At 34.4% G+C, this 27,695-nt stretch overlaps 1 protein-coding gene across 8 annotated transcripts in view; it reads right to left on the bottom strand.

The window, feature by feature from the left end:
- ANKRD17 (ankyrin repeat domain 17) overlaps nucleotides 1-27,695 on the bottom strand; it is a 160,714-nt gene that overhangs the window by 23,212 nt on the left and 109,807 nt on the right. For all 8 annotated transcript variants that reach the window (XM_061192365.1, XM_061192363.1, XM_061192364.1 and 5 more), the window contains 11 exons: nucleotides 24,446-24,557; nucleotides 24,168-24,313; nucleotides 20,206-20,348; nucleotides 19,463-19,676; nucleotides 18,778-18,953; nucleotides 17,518-17,680; nucleotides 15,103-15,198; nucleotides 13,691-13,807; nucleotides 3,614-3,785; nucleotides 2,023-2,470; nucleotides 1,423-1,578 (listed from right to left, as the gene is read on the bottom strand). In XM_061192365.1, the coding sequence (XP_061048348.1) occupies nucleotides 1,423-1,578; nucleotides 2,023-2,470; nucleotides 3,614-3,785; nucleotides 13,691-13,807; nucleotides 15,103-15,198; nucleotides 17,518-17,680; nucleotides 18,778-18,953; nucleotides 19,463-19,676; nucleotides 20,206-20,348; nucleotides 24,168-24,313; nucleotides 24,446-24,557 (1,943 nt within the window). The remainder of the gene's footprint in view (nucleotides 1-1,422; nucleotides 1,579-2,022; nucleotides 2,471-3,613; nucleotides 3,786-13,690; nucleotides 13,808-15,102; nucleotides 15,199-17,517; nucleotides 17,681-18,777; nucleotides 18,954-19,462; nucleotides 19,677-20,205; nucleotides 20,349-24,167; nucleotides 24,314-24,445; nucleotides 24,558-27,695) is intronic.

The raw sequence follows: 27,695 nt of genomic DNA on the forward strand, positions 1-27,695 counted from the left end.
AAGGCTTCTTGTGGGTACCTTTGGGTGTTTGACTCACATTATTGTTTTTATTCCCTAATACATAACTGAAAGGATGATACTAAAAATTCATTGTTGCCCTGCATTCTTCTAGAGGCATTAAAATGATTATCCACAAATATGGAAACTTGCTAAGGGATGTTTAGTTGTGTGAGGAAAGAGAAAAGCCTGCTGGAATTCCAAAAAAGCAAAACCCACCTAACACTTACAAAATTACATTACAATTTTAAACACTCAGATTCAGGAAAGGTAGATATAAATTTCTGACAAGTCTAAATTAAAGAATACTTCTAAAAGAAAAACAGTATAACCCTCAATAAAAAGAAGGAGCCAATTGTGCTTCAATGAATAAGTAAATTATTTATTTAGAATAGATTAAATATGAAATTATACATTATTTTTTTAAATGGTAAGGTATGATCCCTGCCCTTTTGTATACATAACTAAGTTACTTGATAATTCCTTTTTCCCTAAAGGACATAATAATCAGTCAGTGATCATTATTTTAAGTTAGTTAAGAATTTGCTTGCATACTACAATATATAAAATACAAGCAGGAAAACTGAATTCTCTTACTTTTGTACAGAGAGTATTCTGATGTTGTGTTTTCAGTTAGTTCAAAAGAATGTGTGTGAGACAGAGAAAGAGATAAAGATAGAGATGGGGGTTGAGGGGAAGTGTTGGCCCAAAATAAGATAAAAAATGTACAGTACGTCTTGAGATTAACAGTAATAAGCTTGGTTCACTACAGATTTTGTTTTAAAACAATCAAAAGTTTAATTTTTTGATGGAATTTCTGGAGAGTTCCTTAAAATAGGTTATCAAAGATTTATAATGGATCACATCCTTTCTAGGTCTGTGGTATCTTACCACCTTTTAGTTTCTGGGATGTTGTTTTACTTTTTAACACATATTATTTAAAAGTTCCAAGCAAAATACAGCAAACTATTTCAGTCCTAAAACCCTTGAAATAAAGGTATCCTATGATTTGAAGACAAGAATAGTTTAAAACCAATACTTAATTCATTCTCCAAATATTTACAAGTTTGTAGTAGACACTACATATTGGGCTCTGAGGTTACAAAGCTGAACAAGACAATCTATCACCTTAAATAAATTAGTTCACTACCAAATACCAATACCCATGGGGGTCAAGCAGACACCACAATGATTTAACTTTTTATGTAAAATTTCCCAATTTTAAAAGTGTTAACATATACTTTTTTTTTTCCGTCTAAAATATAGTATAGGTTGTCTCTGTTGGCCAGATGCAGCCTTGGGCCACCAGTTTGTTTGCAACCTTTGGAAGAGTTAGGGGAATTTAACTGTAAGGTAAACTATGCTTCATTGTGAAATAGAGCACATATAAAAATGAGAAAAACAATCAAAGAAATAATCAGTCACCTTCTTACAACTTCTTTCCATCCTTCTTCCCTCTTTTGTCCACGCTTAGGACTTGCTACTGTTAATTTCCCATTTGGAGAGGAAAGGGGAGATGGACCAGATTTTGTGCAAGTGGAGAGAGAATTACTGGTCACTTCACTGATAGTCTCTGACAATCTTTAACAGGGAGGAAAAACACATTAAATATAGAAGAGATGTAGAATTTTTTAATGATAAAGGCAAACTATTATATGATTTTATTCTTTATTTTAAGAATACTATAATGAATAAATGAGAAATTTATTTTTCACTTTTCAATACTTAGCATAATATGAAGGGCCAATTTTAAGAAGACATTATCTAGAGGTCAAATTTAGCAGAACTGAAATACAATAATAATCCCTGAGAAACCATAATCAATACTTTTCATGGGTTAAGTTTAACAACCAAAATGAAGAAATTACACAGTAATTCTTTAATTCAAATGAAATCATGCCCTCTTTAGAACAAAGACAAACGCTTATTTTGTCAGTTGTTCATCTGCCTGCTTTACTAAAAAATTCAGCAACAAAGTGTTTCATAATGATACTGTAAATCATGAAAATGAAAATTGGAACTAACTTTATTGAAGCCTTGCCAGAAACAGATTTTCTCTCTTCCTTTGGAAATGTAACCAGAACTGATGGCTGCTTCTTGCTGGTCACAGTGGTGGTGACCATAGCAGGTGAATGATTGTCACTCTTTCGGCTGCTGTTGCTGTTACTACTTTCATCACTGCAACTGGAAATTCTCATGTTATCACTGTCTCCACTCTCGCTGGTACTGCTGCTCTTGGACTCTCCATTCACCTTCTCTGGCTGACTGTATGAGATTGGTAGTGGATCATCAAATATAATTTGAACATTTTCTGGAGTAATTTTATTTTTCCTGTTTTTCCTCTTTGAACTGGTTGTAGTTATGGTATTGTTTCTTTTACCATGGGAACCTGCCAAAGTGGTCCAGGTTGCAGATATACCTATGGTAGTAGTGGTTGTGGCACTTGGAGGCTCTGTCAAGACTTCAGGCTCATCTGTAGAAGTAGCAATACTGAATTAGCAAGTTCTAGCGTTCTTGGCATATATTTAGCTTTAAGCACTCGACAAAAATAAACGCTGCATTTACTTTACTACTACTATTACATATAAAGTTATCAGTCATTCCAGCATTCACTGGTAATGAGATGGATATGACTGATCTATTCTCTCTGTCCCTAAGTTCTAAACAACGCATAGTAGGCAGTTATAAAAAATATTTTGGGGACACTTTGGGAAGTATGAATATGTACTGTATATTACATATTATTATATAATTACTACATGTCTTAAGTGTAATAATGTTATTGTGGTTATGCAAAATAATGTTCTTTTACTGGGAAACACTGCTCAAGTATTTAGGGGTAATTTCGTATGATGTGTACAACATATATAAGACTATTTAAAAAAAGAGAGAGGAAAAAAGATAAACAAATGTGCCAAAATGTTATATGAATCTAGGTGACTTACAGGTGTTCATTATACTAATCCTTAAACTTTTCTGTAGTTTGAAATTTTTCAAAATAAAAGGCTGGAGGAGGGGGAAATTAACACACACACACAGCATAAATATTTGGTGGTTTAATGACAACGGTTCTTTCTAACAATATCCTCATCTCAAATAATTTTTTAGTTAGAGCCTAGTTAAAAATAATTCCCTCATTTAAGAAAAATCTGAATATGGTCTTGACTGTAGATGAAATTATAGAATTACTGTTAATTTTTTAAGGTATTATAAATGGTATTGCAATTATGTAAGCAAATGTCATTCCTTGGATGTGTGCTGATATTTTATAGATGCAATGTCAGATGTCTGCAATTTACTTTCAGACGGCTTAGGAAAAAACTATGTATGTATATTTAGAGAAAAAGATAAAGCAAATATAGTAAAATGTTTATTTTTAAATTAGGTGAAGGGTATTTCAGGTGTTTGTTTCATTATTCTTTCAACTTGTATGTAGGTTTGAAATTCTTTATAATAAAAAGCTGGGAAGAAGTCAATAAATGAAAATAGCATATAAATACTTTAGGTCTTAGTAACGTAGAGATCTTTTTTCACCTTAAGTTACGGATATTTAAGGAAATATAATTTTGAGTAGAATGTATTACATGAAACAAATTAGATGGTTTAGAGAAAATACCTTCAACTTTATGCTTTTCTTTTTCTTGAGCAGCTTGGAGTTCAAAGTTTTCTTTATTTTTGGCTTCGATCTCTTCTAGTTTTCTTCTTTGTTCTTCTTTTTTCTTTCTTCTCTTCTCCTTTCTCTTTTCTCTTTTTGCAGCCAAAGCCAGCCTCCGGCTTTCTTCCCTTAACTGTTAAAGAATCAATAAAACAGAATTCTAACACTGGAATTTACCTTGGAAAAAAGTTGTCATATAATGTTATTTTATCATTAAGGGTACTGGGCTACCATACAATTCAAAGTCATCTTAGTTCAATTCATTGTTTGATCAAGATCATACTCAAATCACTGTAAAGAGAAAATAATATTTTTAAATGTCAAGATCAAATTAATGATAAAAGACAACCTAATCTCAAAATGGATGAATGATAAAGATATACATAACTTCACAATCACTACGGAAATATAAATTAAAATAACAAGCTACCATGTGTTGTTCATTAATTTGGGAAAATTAAAAAAGATATCAGGTAGCAAGTTTGGGAAAATTAATTCTTCCCTACACTGCTGTCAGTATAAACATTAACATTTTTAGAAAGGTAATTTGAAAGCCTCCTATGAAAATTACAAAGTGCTTATCCTAAGAATATATTCTATAAAATGACTACCTCTAGTGGAAAAATATAGGCTCAATACTTTCCATCGCAAAGCTGATTACAATAGTAGTAAATGGAAACTAGGTAAATCCATGGGGTGGGGTCGGGGGTGGGGATAAATTAACAACAGTATACATTCACAGAATACTAGGCAGCCATTAAAAGTTATAAATGTATACCTGGGAAAATGCTCACAATTTACATTTGCTAGGGAAAAAAAGGCAAATTGCAAATCAATGATCTCATTTATGGGGGGGGGCAGTGCTTTATGTGAATCTATCCGTGGGAATTTAAAAAAAAGGCTAAGAGGATACAAATCAAAGGCTTACTAGTGATGACCTCTAGAGCATGGGCTTGGACAAGAAGTAGCAGAAAGATGGTGACTTTCAATGTTACTTTATATGAATGTACATTGTTTCTATTTGTTAAACTGGATACATATTACTTTCACAGTCAAAAAAACTAGGAATAAGTTTTAAAGTCCAATAACATCTCTTAATAAGCTATTTTAACTATTAAATTTTCCTCTTTGGCTCATAAAATGGTAAAATCATCTACAAACTCTTTTGTTTGCGTGTTCTCTAAATGACATTTTCAAAGTACATATTCCTTGATATAATCTAGCTTTCTATATATTTTATGTGTATTTTAAATATGTGTCAAAACAATGATACTCAGTTTATGGAAAATGTCACAATATCCTAACTACTGAAACCAGCCCTTAAAGACAAACTTATAAGCCAAATCAGACTTACTTTTCTTGAGAAAAAGTCTGACTTTTTAAGTCTCTAGCTTGTGCTAGACACTCCTCCTCCCTTTTGAAATAATCCCTGTTGGGTGCCTAAAAGGTTTTACCCACCTTGAAAGTTTTCACACCCTGGGGCAATGCACCATAATTACATTCTCTTGGGTAAGAGATATGACCTTTGTTTCCAAAAAGGTAAATAATTAAGGAGAATCTATAGAACACCAGATACTTTCTCAAGCAGATGGATTTTAGGAAAGAACACAAATGGAAACTGGAGATATAAAAATTGTCTGCATAGTACCTACCCCCTAGAAATTTTTGCTGGTCTTCCAGAAGTACCCAAGTTTCCTCTGAAGACCAGTAAAGGAGGAGCTTTTGACCTTTCCAAAGGACTGAGAAGAAAACGGTAATTGGTGACCTTCACACCCTAGTTCACTACAAGGGAGGAGTACTACCTGATTGGTGAGTTTGAAAGAAGGAACTGAGCGTGTATGACTCAGCTCATTCAGCCTTGCTTTAATGTAGCTAAGATGCCTGTCCTCAGGAACTGTACTTTCTATATCTTTGCCTGAGCTCCAGTGAGGGAGGCCTGGGGTTGATCTGTTTTGCTGACTTTCACAAAATAAATAGGTAAGTGTAAAGGGAAGAGAAGGAGTAGAAAGGGGGGTGAAGGGTGTGCCAGAGACATTTTCAAAGCAACTGTGACTATAGATAGATACTAACCTCTCCAATTTGGAATCAGGAATAATAAAACTGATATTTTATCTATATCACATCTGTAAGGACAAAAAAGCCTTGAGAAAGGTACAGGAAATAGCTTTGGGGGGATAAAAATAACAAGTGAGGTTTAAGACTTTTGGTTCGGCCAGATGAGTTATTCATTTTGCTTGATTTTAAAAATGTGTCCAGTGGTAAGAAGTAATTGTGATTGGTATTCAAGGGGGGAAGAACGTTTAAAAACAGAAAAACTAGAAAGCAGGCTTTCCTCTAAAACCATCTGGCCTTAGGGGTGGGTAGAGGTGATGGGCTGGGATAGGTCTTAGTGTGTAGGTGTGGCTGGGTCCTTAGGTATGAATGTGCCTCAGGGCTTACAGAGTTCAGTCAGTGGAGGCTGGCCCGCTGGCAACAGTCTGAATTATCAAATTTTAGAGTTTAGCCCTAAGGGATAAGTAGTTACTCTTATTTCTAAATTTTGAAGTTATAAGGCTGGTATTTTGATAATTTCATAGATCTTACTAACCCTTTAGATGCACTAAAAAGTGAGACACAAATTCAGAGGTCCTAGGGAAACAATTTCTTTCTAGGGGAGAGATCTCAGACTATGGCTGCAAAAGGACCTACAAGGTATGGAGCTCTCTAAAACTAAGCAGAATTTGACAAGATAGATACAGACTTAAGAGGCATTATTAGTTTGCAGGTGGTAGCTGAAACTAATAAATTAAAGGAAATCACCAAAGGTAAAAGGCTATAACAATGTGTTTGTGTGTGTGTGTGTGTGTGTGTGTGTGTGTGTGTGTACGTACACATAAAGAGGGGGAAGGTAGTGGGGAGGGAATATCCGTTATTAAAAGGAAGACCAAATGAGACTTCTAGAAAGGCATATATCAGGCAGAAGAAGACAATCAGGAGAAAGCAGCTTCAATGGGAGAAGAGTTTCATAAAGGAAGGCAAATCGACATTGGTAAGTATCACAAAGTATCAGTAAGGACACAAGTATGAGATGTCTAATCTTATTCTGGATTTGGCAGTAAGATGCCATTGGTGACCTCTGCCATAGTTAGTTCACTGAATTAGTGGAGAAGTAAGCAAATGGTCCTGGACGGAGAATTAAAAAGAAAAGTAGAGTCAACAAGACATAGATTATTCCCTTAAAATATTTAGATAAGGAAACAAAATACTAAATTTGAGGTAAGGTTTCATTAGGATAGTTAACTTCATGAAGTTGTAGAAAGAGGGTAGGAGTTAATGAAACAGCAGGCACTAAATATGGGAGAAGTGGTAATAACTGATACAAGATCCGAAAGAGAAAAGATGAAAACAGAGTATTTAAACCATGAGACTCGAGTAAGTCTGGAGGTGCAGGTAAACAGGGTTAGAAATTCAGCCTACATTCTACATTTTCTCACAAGGTACATGCCTAGACCTCCTTTCACTTACCGGGGAACTACTACATGTTTGTGAGCATATGTGGGGGACGGTAGAGGTTTTGAAGAAAAGAGTCAAATTGCAGAATAAATAACCTCATTGTGGAAAAGGAAAGAAAGAGCACTAGTCCAGCTGATTTTTTTTTTTTTTGGCTGCAGGATCTTAGTTCCCCAACCCAGGCCCCAGCAGTAGTGAAAACACTGAGTCCTAACCACTGGACTGCCAGGGAATTCCCTAACTGGTGATTTCTAATCATAGATTCAGGAAACAAATTGATGTTTGAGAGTTAAGCTTTTTAAGATGAGAATTTAAGGATTTCGGGAGAGGCAGTCCAGACTGAAGAAACACCATGTGCAAATCTGTTTTTTTCTTTTTTTGGCCGCACCTCGAGGCATGTGGGATCTTAGATCCCTGACCAGAGATAGAACCCACGCCCCCTGCATTGGAAGCGCGGAGTCTTAACCACTGGACCACCAGGGAAGTCCCCCATGTGCATATTGGGATACAGTTATGTGAATGAGATATGTGAGTAGAAAACCATAGTGAGTGAGGAGCCTAGAGAAGACAGGAAGAGCTGAATGTTTGAAATTTCCCATGCAGACAATGAAGACAGACTGAAGGATTTCGAGTAGGGAGTAAAGGCAATCTTATCTGTGTATCAGAAACTATGCGAACTGGAAAAGTTATATTGGAACAAAGAAGGATTAAACTGAAGGCAAAAGATGACAGAGGCAAAGGTATTTATTTATAGACAGACTGTTAAGAAGCCCACTGCAATACTTCAGGCGAGAAGTGATAATTTAGGAGAGGATGGAACAGAAGACATAAAGAGACTGCCAAAGCTCAATTAAAGGTGATGATGATGATACTGATACCATTAATATTTAGGGGGTTAATATGTGCCAGATACTGGATTAAGTTAATTTACTACACTAACTTATTTGATGGATATAGAGAATGCGGAGCAAAGATAATTGAGAATCTGAAAACGACATCAAGATTTCAGTTATTTCTGAATAATCAGTAGTGGTATCAATAACAGAAAAAGAGATCAAGGAGTACAGGGGAAGGGAAGGGCAGGATCCAGCGAAAATTTTTTGATAACTATGTACTAAGCATGGTTCTAGTCTCTTAGGACTCAGCAGCAGACAAAATATCCCTGCCCTCATGAAGCTTATGAAGCTCACATTTAGTTGCTGGGGGAGGCACACAGATAGCAAACATAATACATTATATAGTTTTTTAAAAAGGTGTTAAGTACAATGTAAAACAGGAATACTGGAGCAGAGGAAGAGAAGTGTGTATATGGGGACATGTAGGGGAACATGAAGGTGAAGTTTAAGTAAACATTTAAAAGATTTGAAGTAGAGCAGGCAAAGAGAACAGTCAGTATATAAGCTGTATGTTCAAGTAGGCCTGGAATGTTTAAGTAGGCCAGTCTGGTTGAGAATAATAGAAAATGACTTTCAGAAAGCATATCAGGAGACTTCATCACCTAAGGTCCCACGGGGCATTTTAAAGACTTTTTATCTTTTGCGCTGAGGGAAACGGCACTGTAGGGTTTTGAGCAAAAGAGTGATTCGATTTAAGTGATATAGAGGATCACTCTAAGTGTTAAATAGAGAACAGACTGCAGAGCAATGATGGAATCAGGGAGACCAGTTAAATGACTACTGTGGAAATACAGGTAAAAGATGATATTAATGACTTGAATCAGGGTGAGAAGTGATAAACAGTGACTAGGATCCTAGATATAGTCCTAAGGCAAAGGTAACTAGACTTTCCAACACAATGGAGGACAGAGAGAAATCAAGCACGATGTCAATATCTGTAGCCTGAGCAATTACAAGACAGAGCTGTGGGTTTGGAGTGGGCAAAGATCAGGAGCTCACATTTGAACATAACTATGAGATGTCTAATTAGGTATCCAAAAGGACGTGTTGAGTAGCTAGCTAGATATAAGAGACTAGAATGTAGGGAAGAGGTCTGGGCTAAAGATATAAATCTGGGATCAGCTAGATTATATTTAAAGGTAAGAAGCAGGATGAGATGACCAGTGGATAAAGAAGATCATGTAATAAGCTAAATGACTTGCCAACTAAGAGGGGAGAAGAGGAGGAACTAGAGATACAGAAGGAACATTCAGAAAGATAAGAGAAAAACCAAGAGTGTGTAGTGTAATGGAGGCCAAGTAAATAGAGTATGTCAGGTGTTATTAGGCTTAGTACGATAAGGATAGAGACGTAATCACTGGATTTAGCTAGTGAGAGTCCCCAAAGACCGTAAAGGCATAGTTTTGGTGGAGCTGTAGGAGTGAGAACCTGGTAGGAGTAGATTCAAGACAAAAAAGAACTGGAATACCCAAAATAGACAAGTTTTGCTGCAAAAGGGAGCAGGAATGGGCTTGTAGAAAGAAAAGACTAAAGCCAGTGAAGGGTGGTATGATAAATGGATCCTACAATTTATTGGTAGACAGAATGTTTTTAGGATTGCTGGAGGTAGAATTCTAGAGGGAGTAAAGCTGAAAAGACAAGAGGTGATAATCAGAGAATGAAATGTATGAAACTGAGATTGTGAGGTGGGCATATTAATAGCTTCAGTGGTGGCAAAAAACCCAACTGAAAACATCTATGAGGAATATTTTAAAAATATACCGTACATACCTCCCTAAAAGATTATGAAAGTTTACAAAGAGAAAAAACAATAAGTGATAAAGTAGAGGGGTAAAACATTAAAAATGCAGACCAATAATACCCACTATGGATTCTAACAGCCCAAAATATAACCTAGTTATTAATGTCCTAAGAGAAGAAGCAATCAACTGCCAGAGAATTCCACAGTTAGACCAGATGAACTGCTCTAGAGCATGGACTCTTCCACATAGTGTTTGCTGCATAAGGAGATAAGGGAATCTGATGAATATAATGAGCAGTATTCTCAGCAGCAATTTTTACAAACCTATTACCCAACATTTTCAAATTAGAAAGGTTGATCAAAGGAGCATTTTTACATAAGCAGTAAGTTACCCATGCAGAACATCCAAGTCAAACCAGACAAGACCACTCCAATGATACTTCTAAATCAGAAATGGTGGAGCCAGAATGTACTGAGCCTCAAAAGGCAAAACAGTGTATTTTTCCAGATGTAAATCATACATAAAAAATAGTGAACCAAACCCTAACACATCTCAATCTGATAATTTTTCAAATAGAAATAGAAAGGGGCTGGAGTTCAGGAAAGAAGAGTCTCGTCCACAGTCTAGAATTCTATCTATGTACCATCCCCATTCAAAACTGTTTATAAAGTATCAGTGCATGCAGAAGAATTTGCATCTAATTAATTTATGATTAAGAATTAATACTGGAAAATATGCAATGACATTGAAAGAAGTTCCTTTTGAATTGCTTTAAATCTGAGGCTCTGAAAGCATGAACATCTAGGTTAAGAAAGACTGGCAAGAATTCAAGGAAACAACACTTATGTATTGCTGATGGTAGTAGGAAAATATTCTGAAAGTATCAAATTTAAAATATACTGACCCAAGTGAAGAAACTTACTCCATAAAAATAAAAGCACCAAAATATAAAGAAATATGTATAATGATGTTTATTGCAACATTATTTGTAGTGACAAAACTGGAAACAAACCTACTATGGAGTATATTATGCAGTTATAAATCACTATCAGTTGACAATATTCTTCACTTATTGAGAGAGGGAAAAGCAAGTATTAGAGTAATATGTTCGCATGATTCTAATTTTTAAAAAGTACAGTTTTCATATACATGGATATTTATTTGTTCAACAAATGTTTACTAACATGCCAGGCACCATTTTGTAGTTCATACAATCTCGTGGTAGAGAGAGACAAACAAGATAACTAAGTAAAATACAGTATTTAGAATATTAGAACATGAAAATAAAGAAGGGAAAAAGAGTAGGAAGAATGTAAAAGGGAGACTAAAATATGAGGCAAGTGAAGTGACATTCAAGGCAGAAGGCATAGCAAGAGCAAAAAGGATGGTCATTATGGATAGAGCAAAGTGACCAGGAGAAAGTAGTAAAATAAGCTCAGACAGGTGTAAGAAGTGGTGTGAGTGGGCAGAACATGTAAGGTCTTAAAAGGCTTTAAAAGTTAGAAGTGAGGACTTTTAGTTAATTACCATACCAGGTTTTGAACTTCAGTTACCTTACAATGATGGCGTATGCTTTTCTTTTAGTTATCTTTGCATAGTTCACAGTTTAAACTGAACACATTATTGTAATAAAGAAAAAAGAAAAAAAATCATTGAAGTTGATTGAGAATAGACATGCACAATAGGACATTCCTAAAAGCTGCTTCTTGACTTTGTGATCCACAGGTATGCAATAAATCTCTAAATGTATTTCATGTAACGTATAAACAACAAAGGTTTGAAACAATTAAAGATTTTATTTAAAAACAGATATCTATGTCTCAGCTATAGAAATGATGCCTTCTAAGATTTATAAAAATGCAAAAAGAAACAATATTATGAAATAACTATTACTTAGCGATTCTAACATCTAAAAATGAGAGAGTAATGCAAAAACAGGATATTATAATATTATAAGGAGGAAGCACTAAAAGGTAGGTTGACTTCAATTAAGGGAGGAGAGGAAAGCAGGGAATTTAGAATAAAAAAAGTGGATTTAAATCTTAGCCTAGCTTTGGCAAGTTACTTAACTTCCCATAGATTCAGTTTCTCCATCTGTAATATGAGGGTAATAATATTTCTTACAGAGAAGACTCAAATAATACATCATCTGTCATACAACTTGGCCCTATTACATTGCCTGGTATTTAGTAAACATTAAATAAATATTTGATGAAACTGAATATTAAAAATAGGTAAAGTAACAGTTACAATAATTGTAACAATATCTGTTCTCAATGTGTTCATATTCAATTAAAACTTCAAAGTGGCCAAAAAAGCTAATTTTCATTTGATCAGAATCTAAACTAGAAAGTTTTTAAAATGAAGAACCTCTGATTTTAAATATATTTTTCAGAAAATAATAGTGTATTTTCACATTGACTTTAGAACACACTGTTTAAAATAATTCATCTTTTCTTTATGTGAAATGAAATATACAGCTTAACAAAGTCAGTAAGTCTAATTAAAAAGAATGGACCTGACTCAAATGAAAAATGTCATATATACAATTGACCTGTGAACAACACTGTGCAGGCCCACTTTATGCGGATTCTTTAAAATAAATAAGTACTACAGTACTACATAATCTGTGGTTGGTTGAAATCCATAGACTTGAAACTGCAGGTACGGAGGGCCCAAGTGTAAAGTTACACATTGATTTTCAACTGCATGGGGGTGGGGGGCCCCAGCCCCCACTATCACTGCATATCCTTTATAAATCTAGAAAGTATATGTTAAATTTCTTAGCATTTTTAACCTTTTTAAAAAAGATGAAATATGGCAGAATATATATTCCATAATATTCAATACCAACCAATTCTTTTCCTCCTATTACATTCTAGAGTACAGTTATTGATAGGAACAGAGAGTAAAGAAGCAGCTATGGGACTGCCCAAACTGTACATTGTTTGGAGTGTTTTACTCCCCATGGGAATAAATGGGAATGATACTGTAGTGTGCCTGAAAGAGAAAAATACAAGAGAAGTCATCCATTTAAAAAGGTACGCATTAAGGGGCAGGAAAGGAATAAAGACGCAGACGTAGAGAATGGACTTGAGGACACGGGGAGGGGGAAAGGTAAGCTGGGACGAAGTGAGAGAGTGGCATGGACTTATATATACTAACAAATGTAAAATAGGTAGCTAGTGGGAAGCAGCTGCATAGCACAGGGAGATCAGCTCCGTTGCTTTGTGACCACCTAGAGGGGTGGGATAGGGAGGGTGGGAGGGAGACACAAGAGGGAGGAGATATGGGGATATATGTATATGTATAGCTGATTCACTTTGTTATAAAGCAGAAACTAACACACTATTGTAAAGCAATTATACTCTAATAAAGATGTTAAAAAAATAATAGATACACAATAAATTTCATGCATTTAAATTGTACAATTTTATAAAAATAAAATAAAATAAAAAGGTACGCATTAAACACTCCATCAACTGGTCGTATTTCACTAGTTGGTCATGGTTTGGTAGTGTATGCCTTCGTAGTGTATTTGGTACTTCTGATAAATCCGTTGGCAACAAATTACAAGGTCTAGGATCAATGAAGTACAGAGTTGGATGGGGATTAAGAGAACAGTTGAGATAATTGAGCATTAGAGGCTAGGTTCCCTGACTTGCAGATCAATGCAATTCCTACAATAACATTTTGTTAATTTGATTATAAAGAAAACTATTTTAACGATATAATGATGTTTAAAATACTCACAATTCTCTCCACTATTTGAGCCAAACTTGGAGAGAAAACCATGTACATAATTTAAAGCAAAACCAAAACAAAACAAAAAACCACAGATTACAAATTAGGAGGAAGAGAAGCTGAAAGGAAAAAAGTAGGTATTTTTCATATGTAAAGGTTACCATTACCTTTTCCAAGTCTAACTCCTCTAATAAAATGCTGGCATTTTTGTTTGCTTCAGCAGCCTGTCTATCTTTGGCTTGTACTATCGACTCCATACAAAGGTGACACTTCTTCAGCATCTCCTAAAATGAAAAATTAAGATGTTTCCAGACTCAAAAAATTAACATTTAGAGATTCCTGAAAACATGAAAATATTAATTAAGGTACTTGAATGAACATAAGCAATAAAGATCAGTAGTAGGGCAAAAAAAGAGTGCAAATAAAAACATAATTTAAATGGTATATTTTTAAAAATACATAAGCAAAGAGCCTCTATTTTTCTTCAAAATAATATCCATTTGACTGGTACTAAAATTATTTACTCCTGTAATTTAAATATGAGAAATCATACTGCAAACAGAGCTGCAATAATCTGTCAGCTGGTTAATGGGCTAAAGGAAAAGGTCAATGTCAACAAAAGAAAATGGGTTTAAAACAATTTAAAATACTTATTTGGCAAGAACTGTTCTCAAATATTTAAGCTTTGTTGCTATAACTTCTTGTGCTAGAATCATTCATAAAAAGCACGTATTTATAGACTTATCTCAGTGATTTCATTCTTAGAACATACACTTTTTGACAGGAAAGGGATGTTTCCCTATTAAGACAAAAGCTTTATTTTTAATCTCTGTCCCCCTTCCATAAGGGGTATCCAGGAATATTAATTGTCATAAATGAATCCAGAGGTAGGCAAGACAGTGGATTAGCTATGTTAAATAAAACTTACGGGAAAAAGCTGTTCACTATCATGTGATAACTGCTGAGAAAATGAAAGACATTTTTAGATTTTCAGAGGCATGTCTTAGGATTTTATTCAAATATTTTGATCTCAATTAGAATTCTAAAGGGATTTATTTTATTTTCCGTACTTTCCCTGCAAAAATCCTAGCAAATTCATTCTTAAACTGACAGTTACTCCAACTTTTATATTATGTTGAACATGTTAAGAGTTTTCTTGACCATAATTAAAAGTACTGTGTTAATTTTTGTTTAGGTCTAAAAAAATCCACTGACTTGTTCCTCTCAGAAGAGATATCTGTCTGGATAGATTATACCACTAATGAATAGTAACAATAATTTGCTTTAGATTGTTTAGTATTTACATTAAAATTAAATTAGCTTAAGTACTATTTAAAAAGATAAAGTAATTCTAAAACAGAAAATGTTTTATTACTTCATGAGGTAAGTAAATCATCTGAAGAGTTTCTTAAATATTATACTTCATTCCCAAATACTAAATAAATGAAAATTGCTATGTACCACACATTATTGCTCAAACTAAGACTTTTTTTATCTTAGTGTGGAATATACATACATATAAAAAGCCAAATGGGATCCCAAGCTCATATAATGGGGATGAATTTAATCAGTATATTACCTTATCAGTGATCGTTGCTATGTATCTCATACATTCAGAATCTGATGGAAACTGATTGACTTCTTTGACTAAGTAGCGCACCACCTTCACATGACCCTAAAAAATAGATATCAATGTCAGACTGAAAACAGACTTTATCAGGATTCAGTGAATCTAGTCTGTCTTAACTAAGATTCCATTAACATTAGTGCCACAAAATAAAGACTTAAATTGGGTATTATTCGCACTTTAAATGAAAAAGAGACAGGCTTTGGTTCTAATAAGTTAGATAAATCTACATTGTTCATTTTCATCCTACCCTCCCAAAAAAAAATACAGAATAACGTGACCTAAAATTCTAAACCATCCTGAATTTAAAAAACAATAAAGTCAGTATGAAGAAATGCAGGATATGTGTGAAAGAAAAGAAAAACCTCATCTTTTTTTTCTAGCTAATTCATTAGCACTGAGCATCCTGTTTCAATTTTAAGCATTAAAAGAGTAGAAATAATAATTTTGTTCTTTCTTTGAGATAAAAACTGAATGCATAGCACTATACTAGGTAGTGCAAAAGAAATAACATACACTTCCTTAAAGCTTGAGCGATGATATTATTCACTGTAACACAGTTCACTAAGTTCAAAATCTTTAGACCAGCCTTCAAGAGGCTCTCTACTTTCTCTAATCCACACTATTACTGACACAACACATATAAACAGATGAATAAACATCTGTTTATATTTAGTACATTTCCTCTATTGCATTTATTTCTTCCTTCTCACCTGCATCCTTCTGAACTATCCCTATCTTTTAATGAATAGCTTAAATGCCATTTGCACCTTTCCTTGATATCTCACCAACACTTCTACAGTATTTAAACTATTTATATGGGACAACTCATACAGCTACCTGACTTTGTGTGTGGATCCCTGATTATTACATTTTGTACAAAATGCAACAGTTGGAATCTGTACAATGTAATATGCCAACAATTACAGTTGTACGTGGTAGGTACTAAGAAAATAAATAATGGAATGAATACAAAGAGTATAAAAGATAAGTGACTTTCTTAAGGAGCTAAGTCTATTTGGAAAGATGAGATATATGCATGTTAGATGTTAAGGTAATAACAATATATATTTGTCAAAATAAATGATAAAGATAATAATGAATTGTAGAATTTCTACAACCTTTAAGAGATTAGATATCTCAATGTGAGCGCAAATGGAATGGGAAGAGTTTCTGTAGAAGGGGAGATTTACACTGTACCCAAAGAATGAGTAATTTTGGAAGAATGAGGAAGGACATGGGCATTCCCAAGATGAGAACAAAGGTGCTATGAGAGACAATGACAAAAGACCAAGCAAGGAGAAGACTCCACATTAGGGACTCAATGGGAGATGAGTTCTAAAAGCACTAGATTGGGCTTTGAATAACAAACTAAGATTGGATTTCAAAGGATTACAGAGACTGGGGAGACATGAAAAGGTACTTGAAGAGGATACTAACATAGTGAAATGGTTTGGATGATAAACTTGATATGCTAGCTTGCTTGGAGAAGAGGTAGGTAGCCACTGAGAATAAGTTTGATTAGCGAGGAAAAAAAAATTCGGAGAGTCAGTGGGAAGGTAGTCTAGAACACCCAGGGAGGAGGTGGTATAAAGAACAAGAGTCAGAGAGAATAATAAGAGAAAAAGGAAAAGATGATTTTTTACAATTTATATATTAAAAATTTTCAGTACAACAAAGTAATTTGGAATCTATAAGAGATTTTACCTACGTGAATGACAAAACTCAAAATTATACCTACAGAATGACAAAACTCAAAATTATAATCCCTGGAATAGTAGTCTGGCTTCCCCAATAACAAATCAGACCTGCCTTTAAGAGATCAACCAAAACATTAAATCAAATTACTTATACACAGTTCTGTGCTATGCATTACAGAAAGTTTCAATTTCACAAAATTTATTTCTACTTCTGAAGGTTTCAAATACTGGCAGCTGAATTTTCATTTTTCCTTTTTTCCTAGAAATTAAAGTGAATAATTAAAAATGAAATCAATTTAAGTTAAATTTTTCTCTGCTGTGCTAATACAAGAAAACACGCATTCATAAACAAGTAATTAATTACTCTTAGTTGGATTTATATTTTGTGAAAGATTAAGATTGCAACTAGATTTTGAAAATACTACTTAGAACAACTTTTTAAAAGTTTACTTAGCTTTGACATCCAATATGGATACTATTAATGGCTTTTCTGGCATGCCTGTATCTACCTTTCAATGTTGCCATCAGAGTGATTATTTGCTTATTATTTTACTGCTTTCATCACTACTGTTAGATCCTAAAATGAGAGTCTTTAGTGATAATTAAATTATGCACTTCCTAGCCTAAGTGAAAAATATCCAAGTGACTGAGTATGAAAGACTTCTACCTTTCTAAATGCTGCCATAAGAGGAGTTATCTTGCGGTTATCAGCTGCATCCACATCTGCACCTGCTTGCACCAGTAACTGAACCACGTCAAGGTGTCCACCATTTGCTGCCAGCCACAATGGAGTGTTCCCCTTCTTGTTACGTACATCAATGTGAGCACCCCTAAATGAATGACACAAATATCACTTTTAAATGAAATGACACAGATAATAATAAAAATCAACTATGAATTTTGTGAAAATATTTTGTAAAGGAAAAAATTGTTTAAAATATATAGGACTAAAATATATTTCTCTCTCAGAATTACATTACAAAGAATTTCCAGTCATCAAATTAAAAGCCACTGAATCAAAACTAACGATACATCAATAATTGCTTTTCTTATTTTAAAAATAATGACTCTTTGTGCATAATTCTGAGCTTCAAATCCTGAGAAAATGTAAAATTTTCTTTAGTGAAAAATAATGGTACATCCTGTTAATATCATAATATATTAAACAGTATCCTAGAGCATAAACAGTATCCTATGAGGCAATTATATCTTTCAGACTATTTGTATTCATGTATTTATATTATGTGGCTTCATAAAAGAATGAATCTTAAAATAACATGAAGGTTTAGCACTCAGTGGGCATCATGGTAGATAAGACTCATGGTAAATAACTAGTTGATAGTAGCTACTACTAATTACTACTGTTAGGACACCATGCAAAAGTCTTTCAGACTGTTAAAGTAGGAAATCCAATTTAGCATACAAGCAACTTTGAAAGACTGGCAAGTAACTCCTAAGTGACTGAAAACAAAAAATATCCTGGACTCTATCTTATATCTTGAACAGTTCCATAACTGTCTCTTAAAAGCCCTAATTACCATAAAGAACAAGAAAATCAACAATGAAGCCTTAGATTATTGCCAGACTTACAAGACTTAAGGTGATATCTTTGCACAACTGTGTGGGAGATGTGAATATGGATGACAACAGCTGGATGTTCAAATAGCTTATTATAGTACTTTAAAAGTATATACACAGACAAAAAAGGAAGAAAAGAAGTATTTCAAGATTGTACTGAAATATATTAAACAATGCAGCATAGCTCTGGATGGGTGGAAAATAATAGAGGTAGGTTTAAAATATAAAAAAAATACACTGCAGTTTATAGAAGTAATCACATTTGATTTTTTAATAGTTCAATTTGCACAGAGAATAGTAATCACTACTAACATCATGTTCATATATGAAGGGTATGGTAGCATCATACCTGCCAATGAGAAGCTCACAGAATTTATAATGCCCTTTATCTGCTGCTATGGTTAAAGCTGTATCTCTCGAGGAGGGCACTGGAGGGGCATTAACATCAGCACCTTTATCCAAAAGAACTCGGCCCACCTCTGCATATCCACCAGAGGCAGCTTCCATTAGCGGTGTGAGGCCAGTCTAGGTTTAGTGAAAAACAAAAAACAAAACGTAAGAGACCAGAAAGTACTAAAATGTTAAAGAACAACGATCTGGGGGAGCAATACGGTATAGCTATTACAAAATTCACGACTAAATTTCAGCATTGACACTGCTAACCTCTCTCAGTTACAGTGAGGTCTACTGAAAGCAGATGATTCTACCTAATGTCCATTTGTTGGTAAAAATTTTAAGACACATGTACTTGGCATATAACTGGCACTTAATAAATGCTCCCTCTCTTCTCCTTCATAATACTACATAGTTTTCAGCTGATAACCCCAATGTCATTATTACCTATAAAAATCTATTGCTGAGGTATTTTCAAGAGTTAATGCTTAACTGAGTCATACAGAATGATTTCTGTTTAAATATATATGTAAGAGATAAATGTTACTACAAAGTACTAGAAGTATAATTAGCATATTGCTAATGTACACCTTAAATGTCAAAGCAATAAATCCATGGGTAAATCTCAGACTTTTTCTTACCTTAGCTCTGTGTTCCACATTTGCTTTTCTATCAAGCAGAAGACTAACCACTTCAGTTCTTCCTTGGAAGCAGGCTAAGGTAAGGGCAGTGTTCCGATTGGTTTCTATTTGAGCATTTATGTCAGAGCCCATGTCTAACAGGAGCTTAACGGCAGCTGTGTGCCCATTCATAGCTGCTAACATCAGAGGAGAAATACCCAATTTGCTACCAGTTCTGGGGGTGGAAGTATGGGGAGAACAAAGGGAAAAATATATTTTTTAAATGTCCCAGAAAAACTAGATGATAATACAGAATTCTATCTTAGGATTTAAGATTCTTTATTTTGCAGAATTATTTAAAATAATCATTCTTCTCAGCCCTACTAGATCTTTGAGATATTACCAAGACTACACTAAAAATCTTTTACTACCCAGAACTAGAATACTTTCTGTATCTCATTCAACATAATGACTTGGGCTGAAAAGTGATAAATTATTAAGTCATTATTAAAAATGAACTTTCCATTCTAAAGTATATACTTGCTTGCTTAATAAAAACATAAGACAGATGTGTTTATGTTTATCATAAGAAATAAAGTAATTGATAATTTTTTCAAGTTCTATGTCAACAGTTTTAAACACTTAAATTTGAATTCTAAATTTGTAATGAAGGCATTTCCTAAATACGGCATTAAAAAAAGTGTTCTACAAATATCTTTAACATAACACTGTTAAGGGACTTGGAGAGAGAGAATAAAACTTGCCTAGAATTAATCTCAGCTCCTGCATTTAGTAATATTTTGATAATGTTCACATAGCCACCAGAAGCAGCCAGGCTTAGAGGTGTGTAATCAGAAACATTCCTGTGCTCTTTATTTGCCCCTCGAGCTAACAATAGCTCCACCACCTGGAAAAAGAAAAGGAAAAAATGTGTTTTCTTCTTATGGTGAGACAACTTGCAAGGTGTATATTTCTGATTTCTCTTTTTTTCTGCTTTATTGTATAACAAAAGAAGGGGAAAGTCATTCATCCTTTGCACAAAATCAGTCTCAAATGAAAGCAAAAGGTCTTAGAGGCCAATAAAGGGATAGTTTCTCAAGTAAAATCCATTTTGGAATCTGCTGAAATGGCACAGTGTTTTCATTGAAAGATCTTGACCTCATGTGTTCTTGTGCAATGCTGTTTTGGAAATTAGTATTTCTCCATTATTCTACCACATAGTGGTAAAATAGAATAAGATTTTTTCATTTATACATGTAAATGTCCTTAAAATATTTTTTAAACTTAAAATCAAAAACTAAATGTTAAAAACATTTTTGGAATAAAGCTAACACTTATCTTCCCCCAACATTTTACCATAAAAATTTTTAAGCACACAGAAAAGTTGAAAAAAATTTACATACGATCATCACCTAGATTCTACCATTAACATTCTCCTCTACTTACTTTATCACATTTATTCATCTGTCCATCATTTTTTGATGCATTTCATTTCTAAGTAAATTGTAGACACCTGCAATTTCCCTTAAACACATCAGCATGTGTACCATGAACTAAACTCTTATTTGTTTTTAAGCTTTTTAGGTTTTTTTTAGGTGAAATTTGTAACTTTCAATAAATGCACAAAACTTAAGTGTATATTCACTGAGTATCGACAAATGCATAAACCTAATTTAAATCTGTTATTTACTCATGTTCTTTCTCAGTCAATCCTACCCAAAGATTAGTTTCATTTACCACAGATCTTCATATAAATCAATCACACAGTGTTTGAGAGTCATCTGTGTGTATTGCGTAGCATTCCATTATGTGAATATGCTGCTTTATCTATTCTATTGATAAACATCTCTACTGTTTCTAGTTTTGGGCAATTCTGAATAAAGTTGCTATGAACATTTCTTGTGGAAATATATTTTCATTGCTCATGGGCTCCACCTAGTAGCAGAATTTCTGGGTGCATGTTTAGTTAAGAAATTGCCTGGGGCTTCCCTGGTGGCACAGTGGTTGAGAATCTGCCTGCCAATGCAGGGGACACGGGTTCGAGCCCTGGTCTGGGAAGATCCCACATGCCGCGGAGCAACTAGGCCCGTGAGCCACAATTACTGAGCCTGCGCGTCTGGAGCCTGTGCTCCGCAACAAGAGAGGCCACGATAGTGAGAGGCCCGCGCACCGTGATGAAGAGTGGCCTCCACTTGCCGCAACTAGAGAAAGCCCTCGCACAGAAACGAAGACCCAACACAGCCATAAATAAATAAATAAAAAATAAATGAAAAAAAAAACAAAAAACAAAAAACAGGCATATTATAAAAAAAAAAAAAAAAAAAGAAATTGCCAAACCTGTTCCTAAAGTGGTTGTACTATTTACACTCTCCTCAACAAGGAGTTCTGGTTGCTCCACATCCTCAGCAAAACTTGGTATTGTCAATCTTTATAATTTTAGCCATTCTAGTGGATGTGGCTGGTGGTATCTCACTGGGGTCTTAATTTGCATTCCCTGATAGCTAAGAATATTTAGCATTTATTTAAGTGCCATTCATAGATCTTTTGTCCATTATGCCATTTAATGCACGAAACAACTCTTTGACACAGGTACTAGCATCTTCATCTTCATTTTACAAATGAGGCATAAGGAAGTTAAGGATTGTTCAAGATCACAGCACTTATCCTTGCTCTTACTGTTAAAAATATATCTAACTGGGAAATAAATAAATGTTAATGAACAGTGCTTTGCCTTACTACCAGCTAAAACTTTACTCGTTTGAATAAAGCTATGACCAATTTTATTTTTTTGTTGTTTTTTGGGTTTTTTAAAGTTCACATTCATAAGCATTTTCTTTTTTAAATTTCATTAAAAAAATTTTTTTTGAAGTACAGTTGATTTACAAAGTTGTGTTAGTTTCAGGTGTACAGCAAAGTGATTCAATTATACATACATATACATACTTTTTTTTTTTTCAAATTCTTTTTGCTTAGAGGTTACTATAAAATATTGAGTCTAGTTCCCTGTGCTATACAGTAGGTCCTTGTTGGTCATCTATTGTATACACAGCAGTGTGTATATGTTAATCCCAACCTCCTAATTTATCTCTCTCCCACTCCTTTCCCCTTTGGTAACCGTAAGTTTGTTTTCTGTGTCTGTGGGTCTATTTCTGTTTTGTATATAAGTTCATTTGTATTTTTTTTTTTAAGATTCCATGTATAAGCGATATGATTCTTATCTTTCTCTGAAGCTATGACTAATCTTAGATGACTTTCTATCACATTTTTAGAGCCAGTAAGTCTAACTGGCTTATGTAACAAGATCATAAAAACAAGCCCCCAAATTGGCATTAGGCTATTTTATTTTACAAAGAGTCCCTTAAGCAATAAAGTGGAAAACCCTAATCAAATTTCTAAAGTTTTCTTAATTCCTTTATGCAAAGATAACTGACCCTAGTTATCTCTCAGAGGGAATGGTCTATTCCCCAAAAGTAATAAACATTCAATATAAAAGAATTATTTTGTGATTTTATAGTAAAATGACTTTCTAATATTTTATTAATTACTTCAAAATACTTTACTGTTCTAATGACACCAAATAAAAGCAAGAGTGTTATAGGCAAAATTATTACCCTAAAAGACTTCTATAATTATTATAACCTCATCTGTTACATTTTAGTAAGAATACATAAAGATTACAGTAGGCTTTAACATTGCTTTGAAAGGAAGAAAATCAACTGATTTCTTTTTGATTCAATATTGAAAAATGTTATGAGACAAGTATTATTTCAAACCACGCAGTGATTGAAAATTTCAGTTAAGTCAAAATTTTACTTTCATTATATACCAAAAACAGAACATTTACATTTCTGACTCATAGAATCACCTCCACTGTGGAATACAGAAAATAATTAGAATGGTGAAATAAAAAAGAAAAAGATTTTTAAGCTGAGAGTAGGAAACTCACCTGGAATGACCTAGAGTGCTTCCTAAATATAAGATTCAACAACTCCCTAATTGAGAAGTTACCAATCCATAGAGACAGCACGACTGGTGAATAGAACTGGATTTAAAAAACTGATTTAAAATGAGGTTATCCAACTAATTATTAAATGCCAGAAGAATGAGGTTATCCAATTGATTATTAAATATCCGAAGAAGACACACAATGGAGCAAAGCTATGACCTCTTGGGCCTACACCTAAGCACACCAGCTGTTCTACCTAAAGAAACTAAAAGGTCATATAATATAACCGAGAACCTTTCCTCCAGAGTTGAGAAGGGCTGGGGAACAATTAAAAGACAAAAGTACCCAGGACAACTAAAAATTGAACACTCTTAATTCCCTACTAATCTTATACATAGAGAGCAACAGAGGCTGAGCTTAAGTACCTTTCACACTAAGTACTCTGGGACGGGAAAAGATGAGTGAATATAGGCCCCACTTATCAGGAACTTGCTGATTTGATTTGGGATGTCTTAATCATTCTCTTAGCCTGAATGCAATATAGAGGGATTCCTATGGCAGTTCGTACTTTTAGATGAGTAGGATAATAAACAATGTATGATTTTTCTGGCAAGACAGCTTATGCTAACACTAATTCTTATCCTTTTGCTAAAAGATTATAGTTTCAGTTACTGTGATAAATCTTAATGTCTGTCCACTGTTACCACAAAATCATATAAATTGAAGTGCACATCTGTTAAACAGAGAGAGAAAAAAAATTACACTTGGGGACAATAATACCTCCTGTCTTCCCCCAGAACAAGCCAAAGATAGTGGTGTGTCCTTGGTTCTTTCTGACTGGGCTTCAATGTCTGCACCATTGTCCAGCAATATTTCCACAACACCAACATGACCAGCTGTAGCAGCCAAGATGAGCGGAGTAAAACCTGGAGTAAAATAAAGATCTTCTTAGCTAAGCAAAGAAACAGTGCTGTTTTCCATCAATATAGGGCTACAAGTAGTATTTCGTCACAGAACACAAATAATTCAGAAGAAAAGTTAACAAAAGTAGGCCTTACCTTTCTTGTCTCTGTGCTCAATACTAGCTCCTCTCTCTAGCAATGTCTGTACCAGTTCCTCATGACCACCAGCACAGGCAAGCGTTAGCGCCGTGTCATGATTACTCTCAGTCTGTAAAAAATTGTTGATTAGCTCATTAGACAATTAAAAATGTTAACATCAATTACATAATATATACATATACCAAATACACACACACACACACACACACACATATACCATTCTACTATAGCAAACATTTGGATAGTAAGTTTTTTTTTTTTTTTTCCACTAATGGTCAACTTGTGATTTTTTTAAAGACTACAAATAATATTTGAACTTTATGGGCAATTCTTAAAGCAAGCAAGAAGAAAAAAAAGTATGATTTTCAACATATGCTATTTTCAACTACATGCTTTAAGAAATACTACTGTGGACTCACTTTCCCTTCTACCCATAAATGGAGTAGCATAGACAAGATTTATCTTCCTATCCCAAACGACAAAAAAAGACAAACTATTTGAAATGATGTTAGTTAGACAGGCAACACATGACAGTGATCACTGAGGACAGAAATGATTAACTTATTGTATTGCCTGGAGAGTTTCCAGGCTAAAGTGCAGGAAGAGGGTACCCAAACAGAGCCTGGCATTCTCCCTGAGTTGAAAAGAGAGTTTGGAGAACTGAAGGTGGCTAGAATTCATGGGGTAGACTACTGGAGAGGAAGGCACTACATACAGAGAGTACTCCAGAGATCTGCAGAGGGCTCCCCTTGAGTCTTCAGCTGAGTTCTGATCAACACACGTGCATAAGAAAAATTACTGGAGGCCAGGGAAAGACTACCAGAAGGGACTGAACAACACCTAGAGCTTAAACAGAACTGGGAATAGTTTGGTTCCCACAGCCAGAGCAGAAAGACCCTCAAAACACACAGAATATCAAGAAAAATCCTCAGCCATTAGGCCAAATTAGCTACTCTGGACCCATCTAACAAAGCTGAAAAACAAGTCTTGAAATGAAAAAATTATTTCCAAGTAACTTAACTGCATTCGAGGAACAAAGCCCCTAAAAATTTAAAGGAACAAAAAAATATAATATACAATATATTTTGAAAGACAAACACAATTATAATTGAGACATGACACTGTTTATATACAGTTTACTTCTGACTTATGCCAGTGATAGTGACCAATAATAGATTTAACCAGTGGTCACACTCTATCATAGTTTAAATACTTATTTAGTGAACTAAGTCCTCATGCTTTTAGTACTCTAAGCTTGTGCTATACAAAAAAGGTAACTACTAGCCACATGTGGCTATTAGTACTTGAAATATGGCTAGTGTGACTGAGGAACTAAATTTTAAATTTTATTTACTTTTAATTAATTTAAATTTAAAATGTGATACTCGATTTGGTTATTGGAAACCTTTCCTTTATGTCTGGAGCAAACTGAGTAATGAAATCTACTTTTTAGCCATACATTTAATCAAATCTAAATGCAAAACAAGTATTTCCAATGAAGTCCAAGTTGAGATATATTTTAAATAGGGTGGCAAACCATCTGGATTTACCCAGGATGGAAGGGATTACTGGGATGAGAGACTTTTGGTGCTAGAGTCAGGAAAGTCCTGGGAAAACCAGGATGATCTGACCACTCTAACCTGTAAGTGTAACATACACACTGAATTTTGAAGACTTTTAGTATGAAATAAAAATGAAAAATACCTTAGTAACTTTTTAGTTCTGATTACATGTTTAAACAATATTATGAATATATTAGGTTAAATAAAATATTCTTTAAATTAATTCCTATTTCTTTTTGCTTTTATTAAAATAAATTTATTTATTTATTATGGCTGCGTTGGGTCTTCATTGCTGTGCGCGGGATTTCTCTAGTTGCAGTGAGCAGGGGCTACTCTTCGTTGTTGTGCGCGGGCTTCTCATTGCGGTGGCTTCTCTTGTAGCAGAGCACGGGCTCTGGGCACGTGGGCTTCAGCAGTTGTGGTGCATCGGCTCAGTAGTTGTGAATCGCGGGCTCTAGAGCACAGGCTCAGTTGTTGTGGCACACGGGTTTCGATGATCCGCGGCACGTGGGATCTTCCTGGACCAGGGGTCGAACCTGTGTCTCCTGCATTGGCAGGCGGATTCTTAACCACTGGGCCACCAGGGAGGTCCCTCTTTTTGCTTTTTTTAATGTGGCTACCAGAAAACATAAAATTATATGAGTCTTGCATTATTTTTTTATTGCATAGCTCTGTCTAAGCCATCTTCCCGCTTTTACATATTCACCTCTATTACAGCATTTATCACCAATCTTCCTTATGTTAATATTACTTATATGTCTATCACCCTCAGGGGACTATAAATTCCTGGAAGGTAATGAACATGTCTTATTTATGTTTGCATTCTCTACCTATTAGTGATGTCTTGCCTAGGAAACAATAAATGATAGTTAAGTTGAATGAATGACAGTAGCTGTAAGGGTCATAGAATAAAAGACTATCACTAATAAAACAAAGGATTACATATATGAAATATATATTTACTGTGTTATATAATATTATATTTATTTCAGGTTTATAAGGAAGGAATTATTACGTCTGATTTCAGAGAAAAGGAGACAAAGGTCAGAGAAATAACCTTCCGATGGTCACACATGCTAACAACTGGTAAAGACTGGTGTAAAAAAAAAACAAGAGGATCATGGATAACAAAATGCTATTTACCCTCTTACATCAGAGAGCAGCCCTAAGGCACAGCTGACTGAGGTGAACAGAATGCTAAGTCTATCTGTATTATGTGCTATGTTAGTGTATAGACAATCAGTAGAAGAGTAATCTTTATGATGAAGAGTCAACTTTATGATGAAGTTTATGAGGTTTCTAGAAGTCTTCTAGGGGTTAAAGAGTAATTTAGGAAACTGGTGCCAATCGTAATAGAGAATGAAGAGACAAACAAAACTTGGAAAAGGTAAGCATGGAAAATTTTAGAGGATCAGTAAAATTTGGGTTTTTTCCACATTATAAAACATCAATTCAATTGGCATTTATTAAGCACCTTTTATATTCAAAGTACTCTGCTAGATACTCTAGGGCTGACAAAGTTAAGTAAATATAGTCTCTGCTCACTAGGAGTTTACAGGTTACTGTACAGGGCAAATTTAGGTTGAAACTAAGAGAGAAATACAAACAATGTGAGAGTTGAAGGAAAAGATATTTAAAGCTGAAGAAGAGGGGGAGGTTAGTCAAATTTCCTGGGCAACTTGAAA

The sequence above is a fragment of the Eubalaena glacialis genome, chromosome 5 (assembly GCF_028564815.1).
Source record: "Eubalaena glacialis isolate mEubGla1 chromosome 5, mEubGla1.1.hap2.+ XY, whole genome shotgun sequence".
NCBI lineage: Eukaryota > Metazoa > Chordata > Mammalia > Artiodactyla > Balaenidae > Eubalaena > Eubalaena glacialis.